This window comes from Salvelinus alpinus, chromosome 19, assembly GCF_045679555.1.
Source record: "Salvelinus alpinus chromosome 19, SLU_Salpinus.1, whole genome shotgun sequence".
NCBI lineage: Eukaryota > Metazoa > Chordata > Actinopteri > Salmoniformes > Salmonidae > Salvelinus > Salvelinus alpinus.
In genome coordinates, this window is record NC_092104.1 from 27,600,774 (window position 1) to 27,614,529 (window position 13,756).

At 45.0% G+C, this 13,756-nt stretch overlaps 1 protein-coding gene across 3 annotated transcripts in view; it reads left to right on the plus strand.

Moving 5' to 3' along the window:
• The window catches only part of gpat2 (glycerol-3-phosphate acyltransferase 2, mitochondrial), a 52,695-nt gene that overhangs the window by 16,707 nt on the left and 22,232 nt on the right, over positions 1-13,756 (plus strand). For 2 of the 3 annotated variants that reach the window (XM_071352733.1, XM_071352735.1), the window contains 6 exons: positions 831-962; positions 1,909-2,008; positions 2,938-3,071; positions 3,191-3,290; positions 6,751-6,930; positions 10,296-10,397. In XM_071352733.1, the coding sequence (XP_071208834.1) occupies positions 831-962; positions 1,909-2,008; positions 2,938-3,071; positions 3,191-3,290; positions 6,751-6,930; positions 10,296-10,397 (748 nt within the window). The remainder of the gene's footprint in view (positions 1-830; positions 963-1,908; positions 2,009-2,937; positions 3,072-3,190; positions 3,291-6,750; positions 6,931-10,295; positions 10,398-13,756) is intronic. The other variant, XM_071352734.1, reaches the window with a different exon arrangement.

Below are 13,756 nucleotides of genomic sequence, written 5' to 3' on the forward strand. Positions count from 1 at the left end.
GGGCTATTGCAGCAGACGACCACATCGGGTTACGCTCCTATCAGCTAAAAACTAGACGAATCGGCTCCAGTAGGCACGCGATCACCAACACTGGACAATTGAGTGGGAAAACATTGCCTAGTCCGACGAATCTTGGTTTCTGTTGCGTCATGCTGATGACAGTCACGATTTGGCGTAAGCAGCATTAGTCCATGGACCCATCCTGGTTCATACAGGCTGGTAGCGGTAGTGTACTTGTGTGGGGAATGTTTTCATGGCACACGATAGGTCCCTTGATACCAATTGAGCAACGAACGTTTCCGACACCTTGTAGAATCCTTGTCCTGAATAATTCAGGTTGTTCTGGAGGCAAAGGGGGTCCGACCCAGTACTAGATGTGTGTACCTAATAAACTGTCCGGTGAGTGTCTAAATGTGAACGGGAGTAATAGTGGCCAATAGCAGGATAAAATAGATGATGGCAATCAATGAACAGCATCGTAGTGGAAATAATACATCTAATCATTAAAGATTTTAGCAGGAGCGTAGGTGTGAGGGTGAGTAGTAGTTGTCAGCCTTTTAACAGTCTTATGGTCAGGGGATAAAAACTGTAAGAGTCTGTCGTTCTGAGCTTTGATGCACCGGTACCATCTGCCGGACGGGAGCACGGGTGGCTGGAGTCTTTAGCCATTTTCTGGCCTTTCCCTTGCATGTACGTCCTTAATGGCTGGGAGCTCACCCAAGCTCACCCCAACTGGGTGTGTGTATGAGTGTGTGCATACGTGTTTGTGCACGTGTTAAGTAAAATGGCTGTTTTGTCCTGTTTCCTATCCCAACGTGTGTGTGTTTCAGGGTGCAGAAGGCTCTCTCCTCACCAGACATAGCACCAGCGGGGGGAGACACCCGGGGTTCACTCACCCACCTCACCCACCTTACCCCCTACTTCCCCCTCATCAACACCTGCATCTCGCCACAGCTTCTACGGTGGGTCTGTCTGTCCAGCAGTGGATGTGTCCCAAAAGGCCCATAGAGCCCTATCAAAAGTAGTGAATATAGGGAATAGGGTGCCATTTGGGATTAACTCTGTTCCATAAATCTTGGAATTTGTTTTTGGATACCATTGTCATTGAAATCCTGTCTTGGAGCTAATTTGACCTGCCTTCTGAATTTCACTGCCTTTCAGATTCCATAGATGGTGGAATATAATGTAGCCCTGGATGGAATTGAAAATTCTCTTTTCAATTCCATCCCCAGTAGATATACTCGGTCATTTGAATTCTATTGTGGTTGTCTTTAAAATCTGTCTACTTCTCTCCACCCGCGCTCTCTCTCTCGCGCTCTCTCTCTCCCCCCACAACTTCCATCTAATTTCCAGCCAGTGTCATCTGACCCTCTTTATCTTCTCTCTCTCTTTCTACCCCTCCCCCTCCGGGAAAATCCATTTGAATTAATTTACTTTTTCATAGCATCCCTTTTGATTTCAACAACACTTTCCATGTTTGTCCATTGTAGAAGTGCTCTAAAGGTGACTTTTTGGACCTGAATGCCAAAACATTCAGGCTTTAAATGTCTTCATCACTGAAATCTAAACGTTTAATATCATTTAAAAGCTTACAAACAGGGTTGTCAAACTACAAAGAACTGATTTAAAGTGATTAAATTCAAATGGGTTTACCCCGCGCTTTCTCCATGTCAGTGTCATGTTTCTCCTATCTTTCCCTCACAAACACTATCTTTAGAATTAGAGCACTCCTGAGAGCTATGTTTTTATGGTTTGTCTCTCTAGGCTGGGTGTTGCTGAAGGCATTTCTCTCTCTCTTTCTCTCTCTCTTTCTTTCTTTCTCCCCCCCCCCCCCCCCAGGCTGAAGGCGTTTGTCTCTCTCTGGTAGGCTGGGTATTGCTGAAGGGGTTTGTCTCTCTCTCTCTCCAGGCTGGTAGGCTGGGTGTTGCTGAAGGTGTTTGGGTCAGTGTTCTGCAGTGTCCAGGTCAACCTGAACCACATGGCTCCCCTGCACAGAGCCTCAAAGCAGGTACTCACTCACACACACACACACACTGTCATACAGACATTTTCATATGTACCCCATAGGTATGAGGGTCTTTCTTTGCCTGGCTACCCAAACTCCTTGCTCCGGCCAAATGCTACGCCACGCCCATGGACGTTAGAGTCTGGATCTGAGTACCTCCCCGACTATTTCTAGAACGCAAAGACATTTGAACCTTTCTTAGTGGTCCTAGAAACCGATGCATTGGGCCAGAGCCAGAACTCACGTGTAAAGCTGCGTTTTGAAAATTCGTAATTGCCGTTGATACTCTGGTTAGAGATGATCCAATCACTGATGACTTTATTTTGTTCAACACCCCTCATTTTGACCTCACCACAAACGACTTCAACGATGGCAGTTTGACTGAAGTATGTAGTTTTACATAGAGCAGCGGAATAATAATAAGGTCTTTCTAGGGCTCTATATTAAATCAATAGTGATGGGGCTCCTGAGTGGTGCAGCGGTCTAAGGCACTGCATCTGTCACTACAGACCATGGTTCGAATCCAGGCTGTATCACAACCGACCGTGATTGGGAGTCCCATAGGGTGGCGCACAATTGGCCCAGCGTCAACCGGGTTTGGACCGGTGTAGGCCGTCATAAAGGTTCAAATAAAAAAATTTTTTTTAATTAAATGACGCTATAACCATAGTAAAATAAAATGTTGTTTTGAAGCTAATTTACTGCAATTCTACATATTTTAACAAGACTCATGACATATTTTAGGTGTACCTATAGGCTATTTAAGGATGATGATAAGGATATTTTACCCCTCAAATAAAGGTTGCGTCCCCCTAGGAAACTTTGGCGAACGCACACACAGACATTTTGATCAGAGTGTAAGAAGATATGCAGGTGTGTGTGTAGAAGGTCGATTGGAGGAATGAATGTGTGTAATGTGTTTTGTTTTTCAGGGTGCGTCACTGGTGTATGTGTGTGTGCCTCAGAGTATCGTGGACTCTGCTCTCATCCCCCTGGTTCTCTTCTGTCACAACCTGAGAGTGCCATACACACTCTGTCACCTACAGATACACAACAACTGGTTCAGGTACGCGCGTGCGCAGACACACACAGACAGTCAGTGATTGACAAAAAGACAACCTGGTATGGCAGTTTGGCTGCTCTACTCTCTTCCTGTCACCTGACTGATATAACCTGTTCCTATAGGTCAGTCCTGCAGAGACTTGGCGTGGTCCTCCTCCCACCAGATCCAATCACAGAACAGGAAGCAGAGACCGACAACCTCTACTCATCAGTCATGACCTCCGTAAGTCTGTCTCCATCAACAAGTGGATTCGAGAGACCTTCGTACTTCAGGGGAAGGGGATAAATGGAATTTGGGTTAAACACACACACACGTGCGCCATCTTTATTGCACTCCTTGGCATGCTGATGGCAGAACTTCAACCCGAACCCAGCCTGTCTCATCCCCCACTCCGGCTCCATCCCCCACTCCGGCTCCATCCCCCACTCCAGCTCCATCCCCCACTCCAGCTCCTCCATCCCCCACTCCAGCTCCATCCCCCACTGTCAGCCCCATTTCCATCCCACACTCCAGCTCCATCCCCCACTGTCAGCCCCATCTCCATCCCACACTCCATTTCCATCCCACACTCCAGCTCCATCCCCCACTATCAGACCTAGCTCCATCCCACACTCCAGCTCCATCCCCCACTATCAGACCCATCTCCATCCCACACTCCAGCTCCATCCCCCACTGTCAGCCCCATTTCCATCCCACACTCTAGCTCCATCCCCCACTATCAGACCCATCTCCAGCTCCATCCCCCACTATCAGACCTAGCTCCATCCCACACTCCAGCTCCATCCCCCACTATCAGACCCATCTCCATCCCACACTCCAGCTCCATCCCCCACTGTCAGACCCATCTCCATCCCACTCCAGTTCCATCCCCCACTCCAGCTCCATCCCCCACTGTCAGCCCCATCTCCATCCACCACTCCGGCTCCATTCCCCACTGTCAGCCCCATCTCCGGCTCCATCCCCCGCTGTCAGACCCATCTCTGGCTCCATCCCCGCTGTCAGCTCCATCCCCTGCTGTCAGCCCCATCTCTGGCTCCATCCCCCGCTGTCGGACCCATCTCTGGCTCCATCCCCGCTGTCAGCTCCATCCCCTGCTGTCAGCCCCATCTCTGGCTCCATCCCCCGCTGTCAGCCCTATCTCCGGCTCCATCCCCCGCTGTCAGCCCCATCTCCATCCCACACTCCGGCTCCATCCCCCACTGTCAGCCCCATCTCCATCCCACACTCCGGCTCCATCCCCCACTGTCAGCCCCATCTCTATCCCACACTCCGGCTCCATCCCCCACTGTCAGCCCCATCTCCATCCCACACTCCGGCTCCATCCCCCACTGTCAGCCCCATCTCCATCCCACACTCCGGCTCCATCCCCCACTGTCAGCCCCATCTCCATCCCACACTCCGGCTCCATCCCCCACTGTCAGCCCCATCTCCAGCTCTGGTTCTATTCCCATTAACAGCAAGTCTGAATCTCACTAGAGAATCTGTGGCATCTGTGTTGGCTGGAGAGGAGAGAGGAGGAGGAAGTAAGGGAAAAAGGGAGGGAGGCAGCTGTGTGTGTATTTCTATTGGCTGTGCATCATTGTTAATAGACCTGCTAGTTTATTGAGTTCATTTCACAGGGCTGCTCTTCTGCTGGTCAATAGTAATTTAATTCACTCTGTCTGAGAAGCAAAAACACAACTTGAGGATCTGGCGGCATCTAGCTACTGCAGCTCATCCTATAGTATCACTGGCCCGTCCTGCTGTGTGTGTGTGTGTGTGTATATATACACACACAGTTGAAGTCGGAAGTTTACATACACTTAGATTGGAGTCATTAAAACTTGTTTTGCAACCACTCCACAAATTTCTTGTTAACAGACTCTAGTTTTGGCAAGTCGGTTAGGACATCTACTTTGTGCATGATGCAAGTTTTTCCAACAATTGTTTACAGACAGATTATTTCACTTATAATTCACTGTATCACAATTCCATTGGGTCAGACGTGTACATACACTGAGTTGACTGTGCCTTTTAAACAGCTTGAATAAATAATTGACATCATTTGAATAAATTGGAGGTGTACCTGTGGATGTATTTCAAGGCCTACCTTCAAACTCAGCGCCTCTTTGCTTGACATCATGGGAAAACCAAAAGAAATCAGCCAAGACCTCAGAAAAAAAATTGTAGACCTCCACAAGTCTGGTTCACCCTTGGGAGCAATTTCCAAATGCCTGAAGGTACCACGTTCATCTGTACAAACAATAGTACGCAAGTATAAACACCATGGGACCACGCAGCCGTCATACCGCTCAGGAAGGAGACACGTTCTGTCCCCTAGAGATGAACGTACTTTGGTGAGAGGAGTGCAAATCAATCCCAAAACAACAGCAAAGGACCGTGTGAAGATGCTATAGGAAACAGGTACAAAAGTATCTATATCCACAGTAAAACGAGTCCTATATCGACATAACCTGAAAGGCTGCTCAGCAAGGAAGAAGCCACTGCTCCAAAACCGCCAAAAAAAAGCCAGACTATGGTTTGCAACTGCACATGGGGACAAAGATCATACTTTTTGAAGAAATGTCCTCTGGTCTGATGAAACAAAAATAGAACTGTTTGGCCATAATGACCATCGTTATGTTTGTTGGAAAAAGGGGGATGCTTGCAAGCTGAAGAACACCATCCCAACCGTGAAGCACGGGGGTAGCAGGATCATGTTGTGGGGGTGCTTTGCTGCAGGAGCGACTGGTGCACTTCACAAAATAGATGGCATCATGAGGTAGGAAAATTATTTTGATATATTGAAGCAACATCTCAAGACATCAGTCAGGAAGTTAAAGCTTGGTCGCAAATGGGTCTTCCAAATGGACATTGACCCCAAGCATACTTCCAAAGTTGTGACAAAATCGCTTAAGGACAACAAAGTCAAGGTATTGGAGTGGCCATCACAAAGCCCTGACCTCAATCCTATAGAAAATGTGTGGGCAGAACTGAAAAAGTGTGTGCGGAGCAAGGAGGCCTACAAAACCTGACTCGGTTACACCAGCTCTGTAAGGAGGAATGGGCCAAAATTCACCCAACTTATTGTGGGAAGCTTGTGGAAGGCTACCAGAAACGTTTGACCCAAGTTAAACAATTTAAAGGCAATGCTACCAAATACTAATTGAGTGTATGTAAACTTCTGACGCACTGGGAATGTGATGAAAGAAATAATAGCTGAAATAAAGCATTCTCTATACTATTATTCTGACATTTCACATTCTTAAAATAAGTGGTGATCCTAATTGACCTAAGACAGGGAATTTTAACTAGGATTAGATGTCAGGAATTGTTCAAATGTATTTGGCTAAGGTGTATGTAAACTTCCGACTTCAACTGTGTATGTATGTACATATATCTCACACATTCATAATCCACTTGTCTGTCCTGCTATATACACCTCTCTTTCTCTGTTCATCATCCCCTCTTTCCTTATCATCCTTGCCTTTTCAACCTCTCAGTAGGGACAGATGCTTTGGACTGGAGGCATCGACTACTCCTAGGTCTCCTATTTCTCTATCCTCTCTTCTCCTTCTCTGGTCCCCCACCCCTCTTATTGGAGGTTGTCATTACGTTATGGTGGGTCATTTATCAGGTTATTGCATTCCAAAACATGTTTTTCTCCAACTGCCCCCCACCCCCTCTCTCTCTTTGTGTGTAGTTGGTTGGTGAGTTGCTGTGTGAAGGCCAGGTACTGAGTGTGTGTGTGTCAGGAGAGAGTTGGCGAGGAGGGCAATGGTTGGCACGCATCAGACTGGCTGTGAGAGAGGGAGTGGTGCCTGACGTCCACCTGGTTCCAGTGGGCATCTCCTATGACTGTGTGCCCAACACCAGCACACCGGTACAGTATACACAACAATAGGAACACCTACCTAATATTGAGTTGCACCACCCTTTGCCCTCTGAACAGCTTCAATTTGTTGGGGCATGGACTCTACAGGGTGTCGAACGCATTCCACAGGGATGCTGGCCCATGTTGACCCACAGGAAACTGTTGAGCATGATAAACCCAGCAGCGTTGCTGTTCTTGACATGCTCAAACCAGTGTGCCTGGCACCTACTAACATACCCTGTTCAAAGGCACTTCAATCTTTCGTCTTGCCCATTCACCCTCTGAATGGCACACATACACAATCCATGTCTCAATTGTCTCTAGGCTTAAAAATACTTATTTAACCTGTCTCCTCCCCTTCATCTACACTGATTGAAGTGGATTTAACAGGTGACCTGGATTCACCTGGTCAGTCTGTCATGGAAAGAGCAGGTGTTCCTAATGTTTTGTACACTCAGTGTATAGCCTACCGGTAACTGCCAAAATAAAGGAAGCACCAACATAAAGTGTGTTAATAAGGCATTGGGCCACCACAAGCCAGAACAGCTTCAATGCACTTTGGTACAGTGCCTTTCAGAAAGTATTCTGACCCCTTGACTTTTTCCACATTTTGTTATGTTACAGCCTTATTCTAAAATATATATTTTTTTTCATTATCATCAATCGGCAAACAATACCCCATAATGACAAAGCAAGAACAGATTTTTAGAAATTGTTGTTAATTTATGAAAAATAAAAAACTGATATCATATTTACATAAGTATTCAGACCCTTTACTCAGTACTTTGTTGAAGCACCTTTGGCAGTGATTACAGCATCGTGTTTTCTTGGGTATGACGCTACACGCCTGGCACATCAGTATTTGGGGAGTTTCTCCCATTCTTCTCTGCAGATCCTCTCAAGCTCGGTCAGGTTGGATGGGAAAGCGTTGCTGCACAGCTATTTTCAGGTCTCTCCAGAAATGTTAGATCGGGTTCAAGTCCGGGCTCTGGCTTGGTCACTCAAGGACATCCAGAGACTTGTCCCGAAGCCACTCCTGCGTTGTCTTGGCTGTGTGCTTAGGGGTCGTTGTCCTTCTGAAAGGTGAACCTGTGCCCCAGTCTGAGGTCCTAACCTGCTCCAGAGTGCTTTTCATCAAGGATCTCTCTGTACTTTGCTCCGTTCATCTTTGCCTCGATCCTGACTAGTCTTCCGGTCCCTGACGCTGAAAAACCTACCCACAGCATGATACTGCCACCACAATGCTTCACCGTAAAGGAGTGTCTTCTGTCTGGCCACTCTACCATAAAGACCTGATTGGTGGAGTGCTGCAGAGATGGTTGTCCTTCTGGAAGGTTCTCCCATCTCCACAGAGGAACTCTAGAGCTCTGTCAGAGTGACCATCGGGTTCTTTGTCACCTCCCTGACCAAGGCCCTTCTCCCCCGATTGCTCAGTTTGGCCAGATCTAGGAAGTTTTGGTGGTTCCAAACTTCCAGTTAAGAATGATGGATGCCACTGTGTTCTTGGGGACCTTCAATGCTGCAGACATTTTTTGGTACCCTTCCCCAGATCTGTGCCTCAACACAATCCTGTCCCGGAGCTCTACAGACAATTCCTTCGACCTCATGGCTTGGTTTTTGCTCTGACATGCACTGGCAACTGTGGGACCTTATATAGACAGGTGTGTGCCTTTTTAAAATCATGTCCAATCAATTGAATTTACCACAGGTGGAATCCAATCAAGTTGTAGAAACATGTCAAGGATGATCAATAGAAACAGGATGCACCTGAGCTCAATTTCGAGTCTCATAGCAAAGGGTCTGAATACTTATGTAAATTAGGTATTTCAGTTTTTCATATATACACTGCTCAAAAAAATAAAGGGAACACTTAAACAACACAATGTAACTCCAAGTCAATCACACTTCTGTGAAATCAAACTGTCCACTTAGGAAGCAACACTGATTGACAATACATTTCACATGCTGTTGTGCAAATGGAATAGACAAAAGGTGGAAATTATAGGCAATTAGCAAGACACCCCCAATAAAGGAGTGGTTCTGCAGGTGGTGACCACAGACCACTTCTCAGTTCCTATGCTTCCTGGCTGATGTTTTGGTCACTTTTGAATGCTGGCGGTGCTTTCACTCTAGTGGTAGCATGAGACGGAGTCTACAACCCACACAAGTGGCTCAGGTAGTGCAGCTCATCCAGAATGGCACATCAATGCGAGCTGTGGCAAGAAGGTTTGCTGTGTCTGTCAGCGTAGTGTCCAGAGCATGGAGGCGCTACCAGGAGACAGGCCAGTACATCAGGAGACGTGGAGGAGGCCGTAGGAGGGCAACAACCCAGCAGCAGGACCGCTACCTCCGCCTTTGTGCAAGGAGGAGCACTGCCAGAGCCCTGCAAAATGACCTCCAGCAGACCACAAATGTGCATGTGTCTGCTCAAACAAAATATGTAAAAAGTCAAGGGGTCTAAATACTTTCGGAAGGCACTGTATATATTCTACAAGTGTCTGGAACACTGTTGGAGAGATGTTTTGTTGATGGTGGTGGAAAATTCTGTCTCAGGCGCCGCTCCAGAATCTCCCGTAAGTGTTCAGTTGGGTTGAGATCTGGTCTCTGAGACAGACATGGCATGTGATTTACATCATTTTCATGCTCCTCAAACCATTCAGTGACCATTCGTGCCCGGTGGATTGGTGCATTGTCATCCTATGGGGGTATAGCCATGGTAGCCAAAATAATGGCCTGCCCAGCATTTTTCTACATGACCCTAAGCTTGATGGGATGCTGAATTAACTCAAGAACCACACCTGTGTGGTTAACTCAAGAACCACACCTCTATCATTTATTTGAGTGTTCCCATTATTTTTGACATTTACCTGTATAACACACACACACATGAATCTTAAAGTTTCCCGGTAAAGCCCCTCGGAGCCCCCCCACAGTGTTGTTTCTGTACTTGTTGGTTAGATGAAGATGTTCCGTTGGGGGTGGGTTAATGTTCCCTCTTCATCTTATTGTTCATTATTAATCTGACACGCGCACACACCCACATTTCATCCTATCGTTCATTAAAAGAGCCTGCTCATTTTTGTTATTGCTCCCCTAATCTTCCTCTTAATGGGAGAGCCCCATTATGGTATCATCATAACTCATCTGTGTGTGCTTATGTGCATGTATTCTATACTTCTATTGTATCTGTACTTCCATTCTCCTCCTAACGAATCATTCCCTCAAGTATCCAACGAATTTCCCACATCCCCATGAGGACAAACGCTTTTTTAAGTTTAGGGATTAGGGAAAATAGGAATTTGAATGGAAATTCATTGTAGGTCCCCACGAGGATACCATAATATGTGTGTGTTTATGTATTCCATATCCCCCAGGTTGGTCTGCTGTCTGCTCTGAGGTGTGTGTTCTCCTTGCTGTGCGGCAACCGACAGAAAAGTAGCGTGAGGATCCACTTCGCCCAGCCCTTCTCTCTGAAGGTATGTTTGGACCAGGAACTGATCGGTATGCTATTGTTGTTCCTTCATGGAGAACTGAGCTGCTTAGCTTAAAACTAACTCTCTAACAGACAGGAATTGTGAAACACTGATGTCTTAGTATGTTTTAAGTCTAGTATTTTTTAAGTCTAGTTGTGACTAGGGCTGAGGCGGTCATGAAATTTAGTCAGCCGGTGATTGTCAAGCAAATAACTGCCAGTCTCACAGTAATTGACCGTTAATTAACATAAAACACATTTAGCATCTCCTGGCATCCACACATAGCCTACAAGCCACTGATGCAGAACTTTGGAACATCTACATTTTTAAAAGTCTAATAAATCCATGTACACCAGCCTACACCATCACAATAAATCCATTATTTATTTTAGACAGGTCTATAGAAACATGAAATGAAGGAAATGTATATTTCAGATGAACAGAATAGCATACTCTGAGTTGTCCTTATGTTAGGCCCTGATCAGGCTATGCCATATGGCTGTGGGCTACACTATTTAATTTAGCAGACAAGATTTGTCGTGTCTCTGACTGATTAAATTATATGATATGCTATTTTATCAAATCGATTACCTAACGTATAATTGATTACGTGATTGAATTAAACCACGCAACAATTAAACCACTAATAACCTGGGGCACCACGGAGGCATTCATTTATATAGAGCGGTTATCTCCCGAATCCACTCTTTAAAAGATCTCTTTATATCAATAGCAGTCAATTATTAATCGTCACCTCGATCGGTCTCATTCTGATTGTTGTAAGTACTTGGTTATAGAGGTAGGAGGAGAGGGCGGGACTGAGACAGGTAATGGTGGACTGAACATATTCAATATCGGCAAGTTAGACTAAATATTAGCACAACACAATCTGGATAATAACACAAAACAAATCTTAAGGCTAGAGAAATGTATTGACAAATATTAAGAAAACAAGCAACACCCAAACATGACGGAGAGTTTAGATTAGGGGATATTTCAGAACGAAAACGTAACTTCTACAGACACAGACGATTTAATATTTTCACCACCGGGAATGGTAAAGGTCGAAACCGATCTGTTAAAATCAATAAATGACAATCTGGGTATACTTGAATTAGTCAGTAAGAATATAAAAGAGTTGAAGGCAAGCCTCGAGATGAGTGATGAAAAAGCTGCGACCATTGGAGAAGGAAACAAACAAGCTAAAAGTGACAATCCATAAGATTAAAACCGAAGTGAACACCGTTCTGAGAGAAGCCTTACTTGACATAAAGACTAGATCCATGAGAGAGAATTTGGTACTAACAGGTATCCAGGAGAAAGAAGGAGAAGTTCCTGAATCTGTAGTTAGAGTTCCTCCTTACAGCGCTTCAGATTCCATGCGGAGCTATCGACAAAATCCAACTCAAATGTGTACACCACTTCGAACAGAGAGGGCAGAGGTATGAACGCCCAATCGTTGTCAAATTTGCTTAATTTAAAGATAAAATAATGGTTAAAAGCCTGGGTTAAAGACTTGCTGGGACCAAAATTGGCATGAATGACCAGTTCCCGAAGGAAATTGCAGAACGGCGTAAAGTTCTCTATCCAATTTTCAAGGAAAATAGATTAAAAGGGAAACGAGTAGCTCTCGTCGTCGTTAAACTATATATTGATAACCAGCTGTTCAGAGACACAGACTACTCCATGGCTATTTTAAAAATTACAAAGTTCTTATAGACGAGGAAAATAATGAAACACAATTCTAGCCCGGTTATGAATTGTAATAATACAATAAAAAAAATATAGCTTTTCTATATATCTTCAAATATAACTAATTGGAACACAAGCACTAATTCAACATGGTGGAGATAAAAATTAAACAGAAGCCACAGTATGTGTGGATGGTGTGTTTTTTATTTTATTTTTATTATTCCTGTTTGGGAAAGTGTGGCGTTGAGTGAGAAAGGAAATGGTTACATATCCCAGAACCAATGTACTGCTGTGCGCAGGGGTGTGAGAGAGAGCTTTCAAGGTTGTTCAAATGATGGATATACTTTTTATAATGAATTATACGACTTTATTTATTTATTGTCCTATCATGGTGGAACAGTGTTTTAAAATAAATTATAAATTTCATTTATTTATTGTCCTATCATGGGGAACAACATTTTTTAAATAAATGATATCTAATTTATTTATTTATGATCCTATATTGATGGAACTGTCCACAACCCTATACACCCACCTGAATGACCCAGATACTAAGGAGAAGTCCCTAACTGTTTTATGGGCCTGCTGCAAGCGGTCTGTATCCAGCCAAAATGCGGTCAGAGACCTAGAGCAGCACTGCCCCCTCAAGATTCTGAGCCTGCTTGGCAGGGTTGGTCCTGCAAAGCCAAAGCCCCCTAAAGGGAGAGCATACTATACAAGGAATTTCTCAAAGCTGCTAATGAGAAACTTGACGACCTTGTACCTAGCCGGTGGGGATTCCGGTGGGGTGCCCCCACCCAGGCAGTGTCAGTGCTGGCAACAATAGCTGCAGTAACCCATGGGGGGGGGGGGGTCACACTCGAACATTCAGAGAGGGGGTATATTATTGTGGTCCAAGTGGCACAAAATCAAAAGTCTGACTGCATGGAGTTGCTTGGGAATATGGTCAATACGTGGGACCGTGTTGTGGGTGTTTCAGGGAAAAGGTGTACATTTGACCTCCATCTAGGACGTGACAATGGTTAATAACCTTCTCATACAGCTGCAACTGTATATGCATTTGTAAATCAAGACCTTTCTTGAGTTGGGCTCTGGGATGGTGCAACTGTTGAGTGTGAGCCTATGGTTGTGGGGGGGGAAAGGGTTGAGTGTGTATGAGTGTGTGGGTGTATGTGCGTATCCCACAACTGTTGCGAAGGAGTAAAAGATGTTAGGGACAATATAGGATGATTCACAATAATTGAATGCTTATATAATAATTGCTTGCAATAATGTAATTTTGGTAATGGCGAGACTGGTGAGGGGTAATTTTTTTTGCATAAATTGTCTACATTACTACAAATATTAATAGCTAATTATGGAAATTAAGAAACAGGATTTTTAAAATATATCTATATCGAGGTGAGGGTGATGGAAATGCATTTGATCTACTTCTGTTCTGTAAATGGCACTGTGTGCTCTTTTTGAAGGATGGATCCCAGTCTTTTCAGGGCTATGGGATACAGGGGGTCGGGGGTGGTCTGCTGGGCATTGGGATGACAACCCAACTCGGGATGAGGAGGGCTTTTAGCGGGTGGAATAGTGGGGACCAATTGGAGGTTTACTTAGTAGCAATGCAAATATCATGGTACAGCTATATAGACACTCAATCATCATGTTACTTTTTAATG